This window comes from Rutilus rutilus (genome assembly GCF_951802725.1).
Source record: "Rutilus rutilus genome assembly, chromosome: 13".
Classification (NCBI taxonomy): Eukaryota; Metazoa; Chordata; class Actinopteri; order Cypriniformes; family Leuciscidae; genus Rutilus; species Rutilus rutilus.
This window is the reverse complement of record NC_140218.1, coordinates 22792441-22814316: the sequence shown is the minus strand read 5'-3', so window position 1 is coordinate 22814316 and position 21876 is coordinate 22792441. Positions and strand designations below refer to the sequence as shown.

The 21876-nt window shown below is 38.8% G+C and overlaps 2 protein-coding genes across 2 annotated transcripts; both read right to left on the bottom strand.

Annotated features, from left to right (window-relative positions):
* Positions 1-35: 35 nt before the first annotated feature.
* Positions 36-10475, bottom strand: LOC311302464 (phosphatidylinositol 4,5-bisphosphate 3-kinase catalytic subunit gamma isoform). The gene is made up of 11 exons (XM_084428369.1): positions 10371-10475; positions 4436-6372; positions 4243-4308; positions 3876-4101; positions 3704-3798; positions 3078-3233; positions 2915-3005; positions 2122-2252; positions 1873-1984; positions 1382-1539; positions 36-1235 (listed from the first exon to the last, which is right to left on the bottom strand). Exons 2-11 carry the CDS (start codon positions 6365-6367, stop codon positions 978-980), a joined length of 3225 nt encoding a protein of 1074 aa, XP_084284495.1. The 5' UTR covers positions 6368-6372; positions 10371-10475; the 3' UTR covers positions 36-977.
* Positions 10476-13227: 2752 nt separating this feature from the next.
* On the bottom strand, positions 13228-14322 carry LOC311302982 (olfactory receptor 2AG2; the record flags this gene model as incomplete). The annotated part of the gene is made up of 1 exon (XM_084429185.1): positions 13228-14322. The coding sequence occupies one exon, from the start codon at positions 14320-14322 to the stop codon at positions 13228-13230; it is 1095 nt and encodes a 364-aa protein (XP_084285311.1).
* Between the last annotated feature and the right edge of the window lie 7554 nt (positions 14323-21876).

The window sequence follows — 21876 nt, the reverse complement described above, 5'->3', positions numbered from 1 at the left end:
CTTTGATAATTGTTGAATGGGAAAAAATAACATGTAGCAAACAAAGATTTGTTTTTTATTTTGAACACAACATTTTTCTCCATGCAATTTTCAGGATAAAATGTTACATTTAAAAGGATAGTTCACCCAAAGTTGAAAATTCACCCTCACATTGTTACAAACCTTCCTAAATTTCTTCCTTATGGAAAAACAAGATAATATTTAGTCTGGTTTTTCCATACTACATTAATGTGCCAAATCTGAATTTGTGCAGTTAAAGGAATAGGTCAATAGATCATTTACTCACCCTCTTCTGGGTGAATTTCTTTCTTCTGTTGAACACAAAAGAAGATATTTTGAAAGATGTTGGTTACCAGACATTTGATGTGCCCCATTGACTTCCATTGTATTTTTTTCTACTATGGAAGTCAATGGGGCCCATCATCTGTTTGATTACCCATATTCCTCTAAATATATTCTTTTGTTTTCAGCAGAAGAAAGAATCTCCAGGTTTGGAACAACTTGAGGGTGAGTAATTGATGACAGAATTTTCATTTTGGGGTGAACAATCCCTTTAAGTTGCATAAATGATATTTGAGACCTACAGCAGAGGGAAAGATTTTCAGTAAGTAACAACTTAAATTTCAGTCTATTCTTTACATAAGTATGGCTCCTGAAGACTTGTAATAGTGCAGGATTCAAATGGACCAATGGTGTTTGCTTTTTGTCCTTTTAGGAATTTGACACCTACCTGGACACCATTCACTTTCATGTCTGGAAAGAGCAGCATGAACTTCCAGACTAACATCTTCTTGTGTTCAGTGTAGAAAATAAAATCAGCAAAATCAAGTTTGGAATGACATAAAGGTGAGTAAATGACATAATCAAAATCTCATTTTTGGGTGAACTGTGTCTTTAAGTTGATTTGTAGCATGCAGACACATTCTCTTTACCAACTTACATTATCTGTCAGAAAGGTACATAGTTCCTCATGTTTTCTATTTAATGCCCGCCATCAAGTGAAACCACCAGTTTGCCTGCACAGTCCAACCTTTCTGCTCGCAAAGTGCAATCTGCTGCAGGAAGTGATTCCGAGCCTCGTCCTCCCCTTGATCCTGCTGTAGTGCAGTACGTAGGTAGAGCATGTCCTGTGACATGCTGAGCTCAGGGATTCCCGTGAGAAGCATTAGAGAGAAGAGCGTGATAAGAAGGCGAGACTGAGACCGGAGGGATAGATAGGCATTGATACAGGTGTCCTAGAGAAAGAACAGATACTTGAGGCTGTAGCATTTTGTTGACTTGGTCAAATTGGCAAAAAAAATTTTTTTACTTGTTACTCTGTCACTAATCCAGATAGAACATTGTAACACTGAGAAGATTTTGACAGTGCAGAAGAACATACCATAAATCTCTTGAAGTAAAGGCTGGGACGGCCTTTCACCCTGCCCATAACGTACAGGAAGTCAGGGGTGAGGACAAAGGGCACCCTTTCTCTGTTCACCCCCATGAAGCTTTTAGTGTTGCCCAAGATGTGGCCAAAATCAATGTGAAACAAGTTGCCTGAGAAGAACAGTAGACTTAATATTTGTTAGATTCTCTGTAGACACATTCATTAGTAAAACACTAGTACATCTATGCATGCCCATGTTCTGTGCTATTGAAATCTCTATTAAAAAAAAAATCTAGAATACTCTAGGCATTTTGGATGGATGCCAGATGTCAAATATGACATGCATTATATTTTAGTAACCAGCTGTAACAAGATCATGACTGAAGTATTTCATAGATAATTTTTTTGTAATATGTTTGTCTGCATAGTTTACTGGTTCTGCAGATTAAAAAAAAAATGCAAAATGGCTTTTTTATTTTATTTAAATGAACATGTTCTTTTACCTTGATCAGTGATCATAATGTTGTCGTTGTGCCGATCACCTATACCCAGCACATATGTGGCCACACAGTAGCCGGCACACGAGTTCACAAACTTCTCCATAGCTTGAAAGTGCTGTTGCACCAAAGACATAAGGAAGAGAATCATCAGATATATGCTTATCAGATGAGACATCTCAGATCTGTTGGAAGGCAGTTGACTGAGAGTGGGTGGCTCACATGAGATAGTATTAGTACACTATATCTGCTTACTTTTTCCTGGAATGGGCACTTCCTCTGAAGCCAGTCATACAAGGCATTGTTTTTGAAAGCTCCTGCCATACCTCCTTGACTCTTCTGAACTGAGGCAATTGTGATCGCATTTCGCACAATCTCAATCATTCCTGTGTCAAAGACAGATATAGAGCTAAATGTCAGAGACAACAGTCACTTTATCAGTTTGTTGGTCATTAGACTTTTTTTGTACCACGTAATTTAGAATCAAGTATCCCTGAGTGCTGTCAATTATTATTATTATTAGCGCAATTTTCCACCGGACAAAATTGCGATTGTTAACTCATGATTTCTGTTCGTTCTGTCTGTGCGCACCAATCTTGCACTTCTATCTACTCCTCAACCAGACCACCTAGAGACTTCGGGTTTTCGGCATTATGTTAAGGAACGTCTAATCTCGGGAAGGCACAAAAAAAAATCCAGGAAAAGATTTTGGATTTCCTGAAAATTCCAGAAAAAAATCCGTTTTTTGCAAATTTCTCGGCAACCATAATAGCTAATTGCAATCGATAGCTTCTAAAATTTACAATAATATTAGAAAAAAAGATTTGATCAAAAAACTTTCCTTTATGCTTCAAAAATTGAATTTTGAGTGTTGTGATCCCATGACGTGAGAAAATTGCGCTAAAACACTCACTGAGTTTTTATTACTTGTTTTTTATTATATATGTGCTTTGCTTTGATGACAGTATTTGTTACATTTTTTTAAGTGCTTTCACTGCGGAATTTACTGCTATTATAAGAACAAGAGTAAGACCTTTGAGAGCATTACCTATGTTATATCCTGTTGAAATGCATCCATAAGGCACCAGGTTTAAGTCTAAACCCTTTTCTTGCCAAATTGAGTCCATGACCTTGAGAGTCTGAAAAACAACATTTTGTTTTAAGTTGCTAGTGAAAATCAGTCTGTTATTTTTGAATAGTTGCTAGATTACCTGGATAATGAGCATGTCCTGTCGGAGGTCATCTCCATGCTTAAAGATGATGCCAACAGTAGGAGGGTCTGGAGAGTCTGGAGCTTCTGACTTTATGCAGGAGAACTCAAGCCAGAGTGGCTTTTTCTTAGAGGCCATCACCTTACAGTCTTTCAGCTGTGTGAAGCACAGTTTGAGTTAAAGTGATAGTTCACCCAAAAATGAAAATTATGTCGTCATTTACTCACCCTCATGTCATTTCAAACCTGTATGACTTTCTTTTCTTTTCTACAAACACAAATGAAAACATTTGAATAATGTGTCAACTGGTTTTATCCAAACAATAAAAATATATGTTATTGTGTCATACATGTTTGGAACGGCATGAGGATGAATGAATAATTAGAGTACGGTATACTAAGGGCTACTTATATATTAAGGGCTTTAGTTAGGCTTTAAATCAGTTTAAGAAGGCCTACAAACAGTTTATGTTGGGAACAAGTTGCAGTTTGGTTGGGAGTAAATCAAACCCCCAACACAGAGAAGCTTATGTTTGCTATAAGTATGCTATATAAACAATCTGATAACATTTTAATATTCAAGCATATACTGGAAACTATATCTATAGATAAATATGATCAACTCACTATGATACTTCCTGCTCTGACACGAGGATCAAAAGGCACCTGGAAGTCAGAAGGTAAATTGCACTCCTCCAATAACTCCTGCAGCTTCTGAGGAGCTGACACACATACATGATAATGTAGACGAATATATAAAACACAAATAGTACTGATTGCACAGTTGTTTGAACTTTACCTGTTGATGGAAGGTCTGTCCTATCTGGGTAGAGCAACTTTACTGCTAGAGCCACATCGTGCAGACAATTGACGACTTGTACTTGACGCTGGAATTCAGTCAGCATTGCTTCTCCACAGCCCAATAGGTATGCCTCCAGGATAACCGCCATACGCTGGCGGAAAAATGGGCATCCTGCCACCTCACTTCGCAAATACCAGAAAAAGAAGTGTCCGATCCGTCTGCTCTGTGTTCCAGGAAATGGCAACAGTACATGGAGTTAACCTTTATCTTTTGACAGGTGGAATGGTGTAATGTATTATTGTGAAAATTATAAAGCTGTAAAACTGTCTAATGAAGTATGCATAGCTGGAAACATATGTCTCACCCTTAGTGCTCTTTTGAGAAGGAATCTTGCCAGACAGCTATCATGATATGGCTCGACTTTAAGGGTCTACAGAAAATAGCATGCTTTATTGGAACTCACAGTTGGAGAAAAACCTAAGAAAGAGCTCTTAGGCGGCTCATTACTTTGACACTTGCATTATTTTACAGGTCAGTATTCTTTTATAACAATTTACCTGAACCAGCTGCAGCAGGTACTTAAGTACCTCATCATTGGATAGGATATCTAATCTTTGAACTGCCAGTCTTCTGACCTTCATGTCTGCAAAATCCACACTCAGGAGCTCAAGGGCCACAAACAGCTCTATGTCCTCTGGCTCCCAGTTACTTAACAGCCAGTGGACATCCTGGACCACATTTGGCATCATCCAGTCGACCGAGCGAAGAAACTGAGGTAAATTTGAGGCATAGTGGACACTTTCTTCTTTGAGCCTCCTGAGGCAACCTGTCTTTGTGAAGGGTGTTGTTGCAGGACCCTCATTGGATGGGGAAGAGAGTCTGGATTCTCCTGAAAGGTCAAGTGTTGAAGACCCCGAGACAGGAGATGTACCACTAAAAGAGGAGCTCCTGCCATGCGGCAGGACAACAGGAAAGCTGTAGCGATCCAGCATGAAGGTAATTGCCATTGATTTAGCTACATCAGGGTTAGTGGCGGTAGAAAGCTTTTCCGCTTCATAAGTGAATGCCTCCTCGTCCCATTCTGGGAAAGGCCACATGTGCAGAGTGTGTGGACCTTGGCTAAGAAGGGATCTGTGGTCAATCAACTGGAGGTTTACAAAGTATAGTACTTGCCCTTTTCCCTTCTGGTAATCTGGTACTTTTGAGGAGTTTGACTTTGTGTCCTTGGTTGATGTGCCTTCTGTGGTACCGGCATTAATTGTGAGGCCTAATTTCGCTCCATGAGGGATATCCCTGATCAGAATGTCAAATTCCAGCCAGGTGTTCCACAGCACTTCATCTGTAAACTCTTTTCGAGTTGAACAAACCGATGACACAATTTTTCTACCATATATTATGGTGGCTTCCACATGAACTAGTGGTGGCACCTTACTTGGTAGTTCTGGGATGTCAAACCCTAAGAGTTTAACCCTGAACTTTCTCTCACAGTCCCACAGAGAAATCATCACAATGTCCTCTACTTCCTTCCCTTTAAGGGAAAGTTCCTCGTGGGAGTTTGAGAGACCAGTGAGGCTGTCTACCAGAGGCCAGTACTCTCTACTTACTGTGTTATCTGGAAGGGATGAGACGGCAACCACTGAGAGATGAAGCTCCTGTGAGTTTTTAAGGCAGTGCCCGACCCACAAATAGTCTGAGAGCTTAAAGTCTCCACTCAAGAATTCCTCTCTGCCACACACCTTGAGGACATGATCAACAGACCATCCTTCGAATGACAGGTCCCCCTTTGGCAATGACTCCCAGAAGATCTTGAGAAGATCACTGGGGGTATGTGTCAAGTCAGTTTTAATGGAAATGTTCGAACTATTATAATAAAGAATGACTGAGAGTTTTCGTTGAAGGTGACCTTGCTGGTCATTTGGGAGCACTATGGAAGTTGTCCATGGTTCAGTGGCATAAGCTATAGGATCCCGGTTTTTCAGTTCTTCCCTTCGCGGTGTGGCAAACTTTCTTCGGGTATAGCCTAGCTCACTTAAACGATTATTGTCTGAGGAGTCCAAATCATGGCCGATTAGTTCGTTCAGAATGCCCTGGAAGCGAATTCTCTCCTCAGAGGTGGTTTTCTGAGCCAACACAGTGACGCAGACAGTCTGAAGACCATCAGTACCCTGAAACCAGGGTGCATCCAGAGTTCGCAAAACCTGAAAGTCGTCATAAATTTCATACCACTCCTCCTTCTTGCGGTACAACAGACTATATCGTTCTGGGTCCAGAAGTGCAAATGGCTCAGAAATTCTGTTATTCTCCTGTGCTAGCATACAGAGGCGCACACGAAGCTGATGGACGCTGCATTGCGCTGGGAGTTTGATCTGAACAGGTTCCTGTCTGTCCAGTGACTGGAATGCTTCCCTGGTCGGTAACTTACAAATAAATACAAGACTGTTATCGGAACAAGGTTCCTGTTGCTGGTGTGCATCCCATTTGTTCTCCATGGATGCTGGAAATGAATAGAGTTACCATGAGCATATTCAGCTATAACTACTTTTATTTTAAAATAGTGTTAAAGGAACACTCCACCGTTTTTTCATATTAAACTATGTTATTCCCTTAACTAAGACGAGTTGATACATACCTCTCTCGTCTCAGTGCGTGCAATCAATCGCTCTGGCGCACGGCGACACTATGATAGCACTTAGCTTAGCCCAGTTCATTCATTAGGATCCAAACAGAGATGAAGTTAGAAGCGACCAAACACCTCCACGTTTTCCCTATTTAAATACAGTTACACGAGTAGTTACACGACCAAGTATGGTGACACAAAATAAAACGTGGCACTTTTCTAAGCAGGTAAAAAGGAGAACTATAATGTATGGCGGAATAGCACTTGGGAGCACTTCGACTCGGCGCAGTAAAAAGTCACATTGGTTCTAATGACAGAAGTGAGAGGGAGAGGGGGAGAGTATTTTTCAGGAGTGATGATATTACTGCGCCGAGTCGAAGTGCTCCCAAGTGCTATTCCAGCCCGATCTCATCCCAAGGCGTCATATACTGACGCTTTTGACATTTCGTCTACATCCAACGCACATGGCACCCTTTAGCGTCAATATGAGAGGCAGATAGATATGGGCCAGAAGGCGCCTCCTAGCGGTCTAACCCTAACCTTACCCCAGACCTAAACCTACCCATAACCGAACAAAGCTCTGTGCGTGTCATATTGACGCTAAAGGGTGCCATGTGCGTTGGATGTAGACGAAATGTCAAAAGCGTCAGTATAGAGTCCTGCACGGGTTCGGGTACCCGACGGGTGACCCGCAAATTTTGCTCAAACAGTTGAAAAATACCCAACTGTGTCGGATACGGGTGCGGGTCGGGTCGGACAAGGGGGAAACACGGGTCTAAACACGGGTTTAAAACAATCACATGCAAACGTAAAAAATATATGCATATTTTTAGGAACACAAAAATATTCCTGTATTTCAAGTTGATAAAATAATTTAAAATCCACATCAGTTTATTTGTGCCCACGCGCCACGCCCTCCCAGACTCTATAACGTTACCTAGGTTACTTTCACTTTTAAAAATTCCTCATAACCGCGCGCGCGCGATCTGCTTGCAGTCGTCGAGATGGATGCTGAGGAGTTGAAGAAAAGAATAGCTAGTGGAGATTGTAAAGTTGTCGACAATACGTCATCAAAAATCAAGTCCAGTGTGTGGGAGAAATTTGGAGTTATCTGAAGAAAACAATATTGTGAAAGGCTTTGCTGAATGCATTTTCATGTTGGATAGCCGCAAATGTGGAACTTCATTGCCGAGGAAGCACGCAGATAACTGGTAACAAACCAAGCAGTTCTATCGAGCAGTATTTTTCACATTTAACACTGTTCAGTAACTTATGTGTGGTATGCAGGGCGTGTTTGAACCCAAAATTGTCAGATGTAGGCTAGACGAAATTGCGTGGCAAATATAGTGTTGTAGCCATAGATATCATATAAAGGCTAGATGTCTTAAGGCGGAGTCACTTCCGGCATCACCGGCGGCCATCTTTACCACAGGGCTCTGTGAATTAAGGTAAGTGAGCAGCACGCACACAAATCCTCTTATCTCTGTGAAATCTTGACGGATTTACAAACGGTTTGGTTTCTTACAAACGTCATTACCGTGGCTATAATTCTTTCATACGGAAGTCCATTTGTATAATTATTCATATGTATGCAGTTTCATAGCTACATCTCTGACGTTAATAACAAACCAAACCGTTTGAAAATCGGTAGAAAAGTTATGGTTATTTAAAAGTACATGCACCATGTTACGAGTGAGTGAGCACCCTGTGGTAAGATGGCCGCCGTGTGCGGACGTCGACCTCCATTGGCCAGCAGCGCGGACGAGACATCTAGCCTTTATATGATATCTATGGTTGTAGCCGCGTACTGTTACTCAGTTTTGTGGTAACGTTAGCCATGTTCTTCATGTAACGTTAGCCTACCGGCCTTTTGACAGCTTCGGCTGAAGTTGTCCTTGTGTTAATTGTCGTTATAACTTCTGTATGACCTGGCAATAAACATTTTTGTAATTGTGTCTATAATGTGATTGGCTAAACTGATTTTATTTCGGGTGCGGGTCGGGTCGGGTGCGGATTTGAATTAGTGCTGTTGACGGATAACAGGTCGGATGCGGTTTGAAACACTGCGGGTACGGGCGGGTGCGGATTTACAAAATCGGACCCGTGCAGGACTCTGCGTCAGTATATGACGCCCTAAGATGAGAATGCGTTGGCTATTCCGCCATACATTATATAGTTATAGTTATCCTTTTTACCTGCTTAGAAAAGCGCCACGTTTTATTTTGTGTCACCATACTTGGTCGTGTAACTACTCGTGTAACTGTATTTAAATAGGGAAAACGTGGAGGTGTTTGGTCGCTTCTAGCTTCATCTCTGTTTGGATCCTAATGAATGAACTGGGCTAAGCTAAGTGCTATCAAAAAAGTGTGCCGCGCGCCAGAGCGATTGAGTGCACGCACTGAGACGAGAGAGGTATGTATCAACTCGCCTTAGTTAAGGGAATAACATAGTTTAAGATGAAAAAAACGGTGGAATGTTCCTTTAAGGTTAGTCTTTTCAAAACAGGGAGTGGCTTGTGCTTTTTGTGGTACAGAAATGAATTATATCAACTAGCATCCAGGTTGGGATGAGGGGTAAGTTGAGCCAATTGTTTCAAAGAAAACGGTGAAGTGATTGCTTGCACTTGTTAAACTCTCTCTCATGATGCTAAGGTGCTTTGAAAGAGCAAAGGCCAGGGCTGTTTCTTAAGTTGATTTTAGGGTGTATTCACACCTGTCTTGTCTTGTTTCCTGCGGATCTTTTGGGCAGATTGTGAATACAACAATCACACTCAAGGTGCGGACCAAACAAACATACCGAGACCCAGCTGAAGAGTTGGACTAGCGGACTTTCCTGGTGTGAATACACCCTTAGTGTTTTGCTATGCAGTTACAATATTGAGCTACTGTAGAAAGTTAAAGGGACCAACAAATCTGAGTTTCAAAGAGAGTGACTTCTGTAATATGATCACGTGTTTTAGCATGTTTTCATAAAATAAAATATTTTAAACCAGTTGTTGTTGTCTTGGTGGACTATTTTACATTCCTACAATGTTGCTGGTAAATATCAGTGTTGTTTCCTCCTTGCATTTCTCTATCTTTGTGAAGCTAAATATTTTTTTGTTGTTGTTAAAAGCAAAGTTGATTTTCTGTATGATGTAAAAAAAAAAAACATTATATTGGTAAATTGCCAACACACACATACACACACATGTCTTGTTCACTATCTTTGTGGGGACTCTCCATAGACTTAATGGTTTTTATACAGTACAAACTGTATGTTCTGTCCCCTTACACTAACCCTACCCCTAAACCTACACATCACAGAACACTTTCTGCATTTTTACATTTCCAAAAAAACTCATTCTGTATTATTTATAAGCTTGTTTACCCATGGGGACCTCTATTTAGGTCCCCACTGTGACACGAGTCCCCATGAGTCTGTGTGCATTCAGGTTGAAGTCCCCACCGGGATAGAAAAACAGATACACACACACACACACACACACACACACACACACACACACACACACACACACACACATACACAGTATATATATATATTGACAATTTACCGATATGAAAAAAAACATCATACAAAAAAAAAATATATATATATATATATATATAGGCTATACAGAAAAAAAATATATATATATATGCATATATATACAAGGAAGATAGCTACAAAGGTTTTGCAACACACAAACTAGTTCTGCTAGCCATTCAAGAAGAATGTATCAGTCTTGAGCATTTTCTCGCTGAGCCAAGCCAAGAGAAGCAACAGTCATCTGTAAGTACTGTATATTCCTCACAAAAGGTTTTATAACATATTAAAAAATACCAACTAAATGTCAACTTATGTTGCATATAATGAATCAGTCAAATTGCACTTACCTATACAGTCTCTGTGTCTTTGGTTTCAGATCAGTTTCTGTGGCTTGTGTGTGAGTGTTTGAGGAACAGTTCCATTTCCCTTACTACAATGCATCAATGTGAAGTGACTGATTGCACAACGACTCATCACTTCCTCATTCCTTTGTCTTTATGCACCTGAGAGGAAGAAAGTTTTAATCATTCCAGACTTGTTTTCTCTTGTGTATTTAATTTAATTAAGAATGGATTTCCCATGACCAAATAATTTTTATGTTTAGTAATTTTTATGACATATACCATCTATCTGTGCATAAACCAAAATTTAAATATTAGTTTTAAGTGTTTGTCAAGAACTCTTATCATTAAAAAGCGCATCTGAAATGCTTAAACTGAGCAATGACTCGATAGTAAAGACATGTTACTCTTTTGATCCACTAGAGGGCGAATAAAAATATTAGTAGCCTAGTTGGTCAGCAAGACCAGATGTAAATTACAAAGAAAAGTGCAAAAGCAATTCTTTAGTCAAGGTTTCTCTATTCTCTCTCATTTAAATGAAAGAGTTAGATTTCATGAGCTACTCACTTTTGTTCTTTTTCCTATTATATGCATGCTTCTGTAGTGCATGTAGAAAAAGAGAATGTGGATTTACTCTTTCGGTTTTCACACATTTGCCAGAATGATAATGGACTTTCAGTATATATAAATTTGATTTATTGCAATTTTATTGGAAAAAAAGGTTTTAAAAAGTGTCAAATGCTGCAGTAATGTAACATGTTGCCGTACAGGCTGTGGACACAGTAAATAATGACAATTATCAAATGTTCCAGTAGATCAAATTAAAAGAGTTTTACATTTCTGAAGAAAATGTGGGTGGTAATTGGAGTACAAATGTATGCCATGCTAGGTGTTATGAATGCAAGTACCTTGCTATGCAATTACGGCAGAAGATTCCACACGCTATATGATGTCTTTGTGATTTTCACAGGTTCCTTTTTTTAGTTGGTGGTTTTTTGCAGGTTTATTAGCCATCAGGCAAAAATTGTACGTCTAACTGCTTAGAAAAGTAATAGCACAACTCTCCTCAACAAGTCACACATGATCATTCATGTATGTAGAACAAATGTTATTGGGACAGGTACAGATCAAAGTTGAATATATTCTTCATGCAGTTCACATTGGAAACAATTTGTCTAAGGACCACTTTAGTTACACATGGCCTAGAATATAAGGTAATAGTCTGAAAAGTAGGAAGGTTGCTTTTAAACACTCACTATATAAAAAGGAATAAAAGGAAAGGAAAGGGATGTGACATAGTCAAGTATGGTGTCCCATACTCAGAATTAACCCATCCAAGTGCACACACACAGCAGTGAGTATTGAACAAACGCACACACGTAGCAGTGGGCAGCCATTTTGCTGCGGCGCCCAGAGAGCGATTGGGTGAAGGTGCCTTGCTCAAGGGCACCTCAGTTGTAAAGAATCTCATTCACTCCCCCCATACAATTCCTGCCGGTGCTAAGACTCGAACCCGACTCTCTTAGGCCACAACTGCCCCTGTATTCATACTAATATTAAAATGGATAATATATGGACAATTATCCATTTTATCTTAAAATCCAGATCACAAAAGAAGCAGCAGGGCTTTTGGTTGTTGATGTGTCTATGCTATTTGTACAGTCATTAGGATTTGGACACCATTTCCAACAGTTTATTAAGCACAGGAACTAGAACTGTAGATTTCTGATGTATTTTAATAAGATTATGAAGTTGCATCACATACTTTTATTACTTTGCACCAAATGATAATATCATATCTTTTTATTTCTACTCAGATTTAAAGTTGAAAGGATCAACAATGTATTCATAATACATCGTTAAGCTTTTTTCATAGATGGCAACATTGAACTTGACTTAAATTCACATTTTTGTCACAATAAATATAAACTAAATAATACATATACATACACAAATTTATATAAATAAATACATCCATACATATAAATACACATACATTCATATAAATACATAAAATGTCATATATTGCATATACTGCATATTGTATTCATTTATGATCAAACTCACCTGCCTTTAGCTCTCTAGTAAACCTGAAGAGCTTAATTAGCTGGTTCAGGTGTGTTTGATTAGGGTTGGAGCTAACTCTGCAGGAAAGTGGCCCTCGAGGACCAGTATATGCATTCTTCTGCATTAAGGCTGTTAACACTGTATCCCTTCAGATCCTATTTTAAGAGTGTGATCATGATTATATTTAACTTTAAGAATATGTTGTACCTTGTCATGGTTATATACCATCTGCTCAAAGCTGTTGTAGATTTGTAATTTAAAAATTGTAAAACCATCTGTAAAATTCAGACTTTGAGAAGCTAGTTTAATTCCTTTCTCATAATAGTAAGCAATCAATGATATATCGTATTTAAATATATAAGGTGATAGGCCTACTTTACAATGAGCCTCAATTTTACAGAATTTTCATTCGTTAATGCTGATTATCTAACACATTTTTATAAGTAAAAAAAAAAAGTATTATGAATTTTTGTTAATTGTTTGTTCCTGATACCTAATGCATTAACTAATTTTAACAAATTGTTATTTACCTAGAAACTAGGCATGTTTTATGTTGAACAAAAGGCTCGTTAAATCTGAGTCAAATTTACTGTTTTGCATTCAAAGCATTTTGCATTAAAGTTTTGCATTGTGCGTTATTATAATCTCACAATAAACATTCACAACAATACATACACATCCCATCTATCCATCTTCCTTCAGAATGTTGCCTGCCACTGAATGTAGACTGAAAATTCCCTGAAACATCTCGCAGGAAAAGATGAAACGACCTGCATGGCTTTAATCACGGGCTCACTCAGCGGTTCTCCCTCCTCCACCACAGCAGCCTGGGCAGAACTTCCCTCACCTCCCTGTTGCGCAGACCGTAAACGAGTGGATTAATGCAAGGAGGCACCTGAAGCATCACCAGCAGCATGATGTGGAGAGTCCCAGCTGACGTCCAGTCTCCAGGATGATCCAGCGACTGGATCATGGCCATGTTGCCTTCGAGTTCCCACAGAACATCCGAGGCTATCTTCAGCAAGATGGGGAGCAGCTGAAGCAGCAGCATCGAGCAGTAAAACATTACGGTTTTGCGCGCCCTCACATTGACCTGCTGGAAAGGCTGAACGGCGTTGCGCGCCTCCTGATACATGCGCAGGTATGAGAACGAGTAGGAAAAGATGCAAAGCAGCGTTACCACTAGCCCAACCACTTTGCGAAACACCGCAACAGCCCGTGGAAAGCCCAGATGGGACTCCAATGTGTCCGGCTCACAAAGGAGTCCTGTAATGGGTTTGCCCAGCAGTGAGTTATTGTGCCCTAAACTGAGCAAAGCTGTGATAATTGCCGATAAACACACTGAAATAAGCCACGTGAGCCCGACTATGAGGTAAAGGCGCTTGGTGGTTAGTATACTGATGTAGTGGATGGCCAGGCACACGTACAGGTAGCGCTCCAGAGCCATGCAGGTTATAGTAAGCATAGTGCAGAAAACACAAATGGTGTTAAGAAAGAACTGAGTGACACACCAAGCTCCGTACGACAGCGTGGTCTTCTGCAACAGGCAGTATATCACTGTTGGACCTTGGGTGACAATGAGTAGAACATCACTCACTATGAGGTTTTTCAGCAAGGCAAAGCGTGGCTCCCAGGATAAGTCTTCTGAACTGCCGAGACTAAACAGAGTGCACCCATTGATACCAAGTGAGATAATGGTCATCACCACAAAGACGCACACCAGTACCTTCACAGCTGTATCTGAAGGCAGGATGAATCTGAAGAGGCAGCGTCCATGGTCCAACAGCTGGAGGGTGTCTAAAGTGATGTTGCGCGCATCCTGGTTTGGAGCCGGACACGCGCAGTCTGCAGTCCATAATATGATAAATGGTAAAGCACGCGTGAAACGCATCGGGACGAGGACGAGAGCATTTATGGCAGCTTCGGGATTTTGACAACTCTGTGGCTGAAGATCGCGTTTGTTGCGTCTACATGTGATTTTACAGAACATAGCCTATGTGGGCAGGCGAGTGACTTAAATAAAGGTGGAGCTTAAGTTAATTCAAAGAGACATATCTCTCGTAAAAATAACCAGTAGAAAGAGTGCCTTGACTGCACTGTAAGTTAACCGTTCAAACTCATTTTTTAACCATGAGGAGCCTATTAGAATGGATTGTAATAATCATGGATAATTCCTTTCTGACCTAGTAAAATAAAATAAATAGGCCTAGGTCTAAGTATTTAAATGTTTTAATGTTATTCGGTCTGTGGGTGTTTGTATGGGTAAAATAGCTTCAGACATATCAATATATATCCCACAACTGTTGCATAAACCACTGATGCATTTTCGAATGTACCGTTTGCACACACACACCTTAAGTTTTTTTTTTTTAAACACCAAATATAATCACATCTTTATTCAACCTCTATTTCCGTGAGCGCTAAGCAAGGTGACACATTAGTCAATGCTCATGACAGTCAATAACAATTTAGCCTACACTTCGTGTTTTTTCAAGAGTGCTGGGTTTTTTTCTCCTTGCAATGGTGCAAGCTTGATGAATTCATTAGGCCTACTCAAAAGTAATAAGTGTCTTGCGAAGAGAAAAATACAGACTGCATTGCCATTGCCAACCAAACAAAAACACTTATTATTTCCAAGTCGCTATCTGGCTGATATCATATCGGAGTAACGCGGGGTGACGGAGTTCAGGAAGTGAATTCCGAAGGCGTTCCAGTTCATATTGTAAAATAATAATAATAATAATAATAATAATAATAATAGGGAAATTAAGGGATTTCTATAGCCTATGTTATTCTCTCAATAGACTACAAAAGCGATACGAGTTCAGTATAAAAACATAGCGCAATTAAATTGCATAATTAATCCTTGAAATATCGCGATCTGGTTCCAAACACCCACGCGATCAGTGCTTGAAGTGGGCCGGTATCGCACCGGTATCGCAGTACCGGCACTTCTATTCTAGACTTTAAAAAAAATAAAGAAAAAGTTCAAATGTGAGCCATCAATGGTCTACCTGTAATAATATCCTTATTGTAACAAATGCTATAGCCTATTAAACAACTACAAGAATCAAGAGCTTTAAAGTATGGACCTTCTTGAATTAGGCTATTGACTAATTGGTTTTCCTCATGTATAAAATGTGTTCTGCTAATATGAAAGATATGCCTTGGGAAAATAAAAGATCATCTAATTAATGACAGTAAACTAACATTAAAAAATAATAATTAAGCACATTTAGAAAATTTTAAGCAATGATAATTTGACTATGGCACTTTGTAAACAGGTTATTGTTATCAACCAACTTTGCATGTGTGGGTTGCATTGATTTTGCAAAAATAAAGCAAAAAACAAATAAATAAACCTCATGAGGGAGCATTTTCTGGTAACCTAATTTAAACAGTTCACACTTTAACCCCCCAATGTTCAAACCCAAACTACAGCCTTGCAATCTAGGGGGACAACCAGTTCTCTCATCTCAAACAGAAGTGAACAAAATAAGAGCAAATCACCTTTTGAAAGTAACTTGATGCTTCAAATAAAGATTGTATCATTACATTGTTACACCAGTAGGTGGAGACAAGTGACTGTTAAAAAATTTTTTTTACTTGTCATTGAACCATTCATTCAAAAGATTTGTTCAAAAACGCTGATTCATCTAGTAATGAAACAAGTGGCATCTTTATAATTGAATCCTTAAATCATGTATTTAAACCGATTAAAAAAATTAAATAATTACAAATGTTTTTGTACACTGTTAGACATTTTATTGTATTTTTGCAGTAATTTACTGGCAGCACTATTGCCAGTAAGTGACTGTAAGTTCTCCTTTACAGTACCTTACCTGTAAATGTGTTTTACCGTATGAAGCCCTTACTGCAATTTAATTTTACAGTAGCCTATGATTCCCTTAATGCAATTTCATTTTACAGTATGATGCCCTTACTGTTACTTATTTTTACAGTATAAAACAGTAATTTTACTGTAATTTATTTTACACTATTTTATTATTTATATTTTACATGAATGCTATTGAATTTAATAAATTCCCAAAAAAGTGCCTTGTGTCCATGTACATCAGCATATTCTTTATTCACTGTCACAATCAATTACATCCATTTTATTTATTTATTGTGAGGCAACATTAGGCAAGGCAGTTTTATTTATATAGCACATTTCATACACTTTGGCAATTAAAAGTGCTTTACGCAGTAAGGAATTAAAATAATCACAAAATAAAAGCAAGGAAAATTAAAGTGCCCCTATTATGGATTTTTGAAAATTACCTTTCATGTAGTGTGTAACATAGCTCTAAGTGAATGAAAACATCCTGCAAAGTGCACCGCATATAAAGTTATTATCTTTCAAAAGTAAGAGTCGACTCTGAGTCAATGAAATGAATCGTTTTTCGTTGTGACGTCAAGACGAAACATAACCCCTCATTGGCCTCGAACACTGCAGCTGATTCCTGTGGGTACTGGACTACTGTCTATGGTACTGGACAGCATCATGTTGAGAAGACACTGTGCTCTACAATGTGAAGGTAAAGTCCGTAAGGTAAAGTTTTTTTCACTGCCCAAGGACGAGCATGTGAAGAATCAGTGGTTAAAATGAATTTTTACCATGATGTCACAGCAGTATCAAGGCTTGAAATTGCGACCATTTTGGTCGCATATATGCTCCTGAAATTTAATCTGTGCGACCTAAAAATAAATGGTAGCATTTGGGAGTATTTGTGCGAGTGCAGGTGCGACCTGTTCTCATTTCTCTAAAAAACATTTGCAAATTACTTCAGTGTGTGTGTAGCCTACCTTATGTGCGCTGGCTGATACATAAGCACGAGAGAGAGCCCTGGCCGCGCGCGCGCACTCTCACGTCTTCAAACAACACGAGCGCTGTCTTGCCCTCTCTCCCTCGCGCTCTTGCCGGTCTTCAAAACTTGAGAGCCCTGTTTATTATTTACTTTCTTCAAACATTTAGCTATATAACTGATATTGGTAATGGTTTACTTTGTAAAAGTAACTTATAAAAGCAATTTGTTCAGTAAAAAGTACTTACCTCAGAAAAACTCGCGATCCACTCTCAGCAGGGACGTCCGTTATCCAGTAACCTCAGTGTACATTCTGCCAGGTTGTTGCGCCGGGCTTTGCACGCGATCAACAATTTAAATTTTGTGAGGTGTAAGCAAAGTATATATATATATATATATATATATATATATATATATATATATATATATATATATATATATATATATATATATATATATATTGTCTTTCTAAAAAAAAAAAAAAAAAAATTGATCACAAAAAACTTTTAAACATCCAGCTTGTGCATAGCTTATAAATGGGAATGCAGATTCATGATTTTCAACTGCAGAACAAGATGGGGAAAAAACTATAAAACACTATCATATGACATTTTACTATGCCTAAAACAAATACATTTACCAACACTGCTCATTTCAGATTAGATTTGAAAACACCTGATCGCTAGTTTTTCCACAGTCTGAGGTTTTCTCAGAGAGGAGAGCTAAATTTGTCAATTTTGAGCTTAATCAAAAATTATCAGCTAATAATGGTAAAACGTATTATCATAGTCTGAGTTGGGTTTCCACTGAGTTATCAGTTCCACTGATAATTGATGGAATCATGTCCTCATGTACTGATATCAAAGACGTGATATTCAACTTGTATGAAATTAGTTTCTGTCTGCTGGTCGAACGGGGACAAACTCAATTGCGTTTGCAATAGGCCTATTTGAAGCTGTATTATATATTTTTTTAAATAAATGTTATATAGTTTTATTAATTGGGTTGTTAAATACACACAGTATGACTGTGCTATTACTGTATTATGTTTAATATAGTATCTTCAGTTAAAAACAAACGCATACTGTCCACTCAAGTGGACATCTGAAAATCTAAAAAAAGTAAAAAGCTGAATGCATAATTCATGCATGAAAGGGTTAAAATGCCAGTACACTTGACTTTATTTAAGCACAATGTCCATTCAACATCAAAGGTAGACTATTAAAATAAAACACAATTAAGATAAAGTAAAATAAAAAAAATAATGCCTCTATATGTGAACAGCCTAACGGAATAAATAGCTCTGTAAATACAGTTGTCATTGCAAGCGTTGATCACATGCATATTCTGAACATGTGGTTGTGGAAAGATGCAGAAAGAGTTGTTACAGCATGAGGTAAGGGATTGTTTATATTCCTTTGAGTTGTGATTGACAGGAGTAGATGAACATGCCCCTCCCAAACTCCATTAGAACTTCTTTTGTCTGCATGTACACACACACACACACACACACACACGTTTACTTAGCTAAATGGGGACATTCCATAGACGTAATGGTTTTTATACTGTACACTGTATATTTCATGCCCCTACACTAACCCTATCCCTAAACCTAACCTTCACACAAAACTTTCTACATTTTTAAAAAACCTTTAATTACTTTATTTGTATACCAGATTTTCAAATGAGGACGTCCCTAAAGGGAGGGTTTTGGAGATTTTGTCAGGGTTTGGTCACTTCTGGGTGCAAATTTGTCCCCAAAATATAGTTAAGTTGGCACACACACACACACACACAATAATTCTGGTTCGAAGGATGTTGATCAAACATAATCATATAGGCCTATTATTGACTGGCTTGTATTAGCATTCAGTTGTGCAGTTGTAGAATCAGTGACCACTCTGGATAGTTTTGAGGAGAGGACAAGAGCGAGGGTGTATGCTCTCTCCTTATTTAGCTTGCTACACTTCTAGTTGTTCTCGAAGATTCAGCTGCTGTCATTAAGAATGTCCAAGAATAGAGCGAAGAAAAAAGGAGGAGTATTAGGCAGAGAGACAGGAATGAGAGGTTGACAGTTGCTGCTGTCATTTACCTCAGCTTAAGTGTCTTGGAGAGCTTGTGGTGACATAAGGCACTCACAGAGAATACATGCTTTTTAACTTAGCTCCCAGAGATGACCTATATGTGCAGGTATGGTCACCGTGATTTTGCCAAGTAAGACATGTTCCTGGATCAACATATTTTGTTGATCCTGGAATAACATTCCTGTCCCAAAATTTAGTCCTTACCTGTCATAATTCCTGTCTTGTATTCCCCTTGTCCTGTGTGGCCTTTTGTCATTTCCTGTCCTGTGCCATGATGTTTTGCAGTCCTTTGTAGTTTTTCTTGTTTATTAGTCTTCCCAGGTGTTTCTGATTGGCCCTTGTTATCTTGTTAAGCTTGTTTGCCCATCATTTAAACCCTGTGTCTTGTTCCAGAGTCTGAGTTTGTCAAGTTTTGAGTTTATTTAAAAAAAGACAACTGCACGTGGATCCTGCTTCCTCTTATGTTTCAACCTCATCGTTACACTACCCCTAAACCTAACCATAACTTTTCCCTAAAATCAGAGGGAAATGATAGCTGAATAACACTGATGTTGAAGCACCTCACCCTGGTTCCAAGCCTAAACTTGACATAAACTGTAAACTTGTCCCTCAAATCTGATTGGTTGATTGGAAAGTTGTTCTAGGATCAACAAAGATGTTGTTTTAATTGTTTTTGTTTGTGAAATTTCTGCCTTTATGTGAACAAAACAGATGAATGTGGGAATGTCTGTCTGTCTTTCTGTCAGAGTTTGGTGAAGGGATGAGGTGAGGACTCAGTGATGCAGAGAGATGGGCTTTATTAATCACAAAATAAAACAAAACAAACCCTATGGGGGGAAACATGACTGGACTGGACTGGACTGGACTGGACTGGACAAGGCTACAGATGACTGGAACTTTTGACGACAGACTGGCACAGGACTGCAAACACAAGGAGAATAAATAGGGAGCAAACAAAGCAGGTAATGATGAAGGACAGGTGGGACAAATTAACCAATAATCAGATAACAAGAAGGGTGGGGTTACACAATAGACATGCGAGCACATGGCACACCCAAACAGACATGACAAGTCGTGCTCAAACTAAACAAAACAAAAACAAGAGCACATGGCCAGCGAACATGTGCTCAAACAAAACAAGACACAAACACACAGCTAATGAGAACACATAAGCATGCATCTGATGTAAACGGACAGAAGTGGACAGAAGAGTATACGGCCTGAGTGAACAACTAGACAGAGTGCACAGAGAATGAGCGAATGCTCATCCCATGGGCTCACAACAGAAGACAAACACATTATGAAAGTCCGAACCCCGACACAGAACCTAAACCAAACTAGACCGAAGTGCCAGGATCCGAACACCATGCTCTGCGCACAGAGTAATTCACGTGGCCAGAGGAGGGCAGGCCCAAGCTAGCTTGGAACCGCACACTCTCACCATGACAAGACAAGACAAGAAGAGTGTCAGAGCCCTGTCACCAAACCAAGAATAAACAGACCGAAGTGACAGAACCCTGACAGTCTATCTATTTGTTAAATGCGACCAGATAAACAGATTTGTGAACAGGTTTTTATTTTTATTTTTTTTATTTAAATAATATAAGTTTATTTGTTTGATTTCTTTTACAACTTTGGCAACTGCATTGACCACATCTGCCTCTAAATCAGCTTGTTCTTTCTGATGTCACAGAAGAACACGTGTGTCTGATGCCTGACCCTCAATTAGTCAAATTTAGTTAATAATAGATAATAAGAAGAAAACCGCATGGCCGTGAAATAATGGACAGCCTTCCTTACAAATGCGATTATAAAAAAAGTGGCCATTCATCACCTTTTTTGTCGGAGGCATTGTTGCTGGATGAGCTCAATGAGACATACCCTTTTCTTAATTATACCTAAATGAAAGGGGTCCTTGATCATGATTTAAATTTAGCTTGTGTAATGTTGCTGTTTGAGCATAAACAACATCTGCTATGACGCTCAAAGTTCAATGTAAAATGAGATATTTTCTTTTACACACAGCAAAAACTCCAGTGTTAAATTAACTCTCCTGGGAGTTTATTTGGCTCCACGCTCAAGAGTGTTAAAGTGTTTAAATATGAGTGTTAAATTAACACTCAATAGTGTTAAAGTTAATGAACTAATTAAGTGATTCATTGTGTGATGATTGAGCAGAATCACCAAAGGAGAAAATCAGTTTTTTTACGCCACCATTATGGTGATCGGTGTTTGCTTTAGTTGGGCTCTTGACCCTTACACTATTAACTTTACATTTTGTTTGGCTGTTGTAACTGAGTTATAACGGTCAGATGAACAAAAAGAAAAGGTTATTAGTTGGTGTTGGTTATGTTTTGTATTCTTGAACATTATGACCTCAACATTTGTCTGTATGCTGCACATTTTACGGAGAACAGCTTCCAGAGGAAAGTACAATGCAGGCTATACGCACAAAAGCTTCTCCTGAAAGACTTAGCCATTCCCATTTTGTTGGGACAATCTGTTTTTTATCACAACTTATATGTCTTATTATTTGTATTTGTAACAGTTCCA

Bases quoted from the DNA above. Each gene is read 5' to 3' on its own strand.
- LOC311302464 (XM_084428369.1), bottom strand. From the start codon at position 6,367: ATGGAGAACAAATGGGATGCACACCAGCAACAGGAACCTTGTTCCGAT. The intron at 3,006-3,077 runs GTAATCTAGCAA...GTTGTTTTTCAG, and splicing joins AGGACATGCTCATTATCCAG to ACTCTCAAGGTCATGGACTC. The intron at 1,985-2,121 runs GTAAGCAGATAT...TTGGTGCAACAG, and splicing joins AGTGCCCATTCCAGGAAAAA to CACTTTCAAGCTATGGAGAA.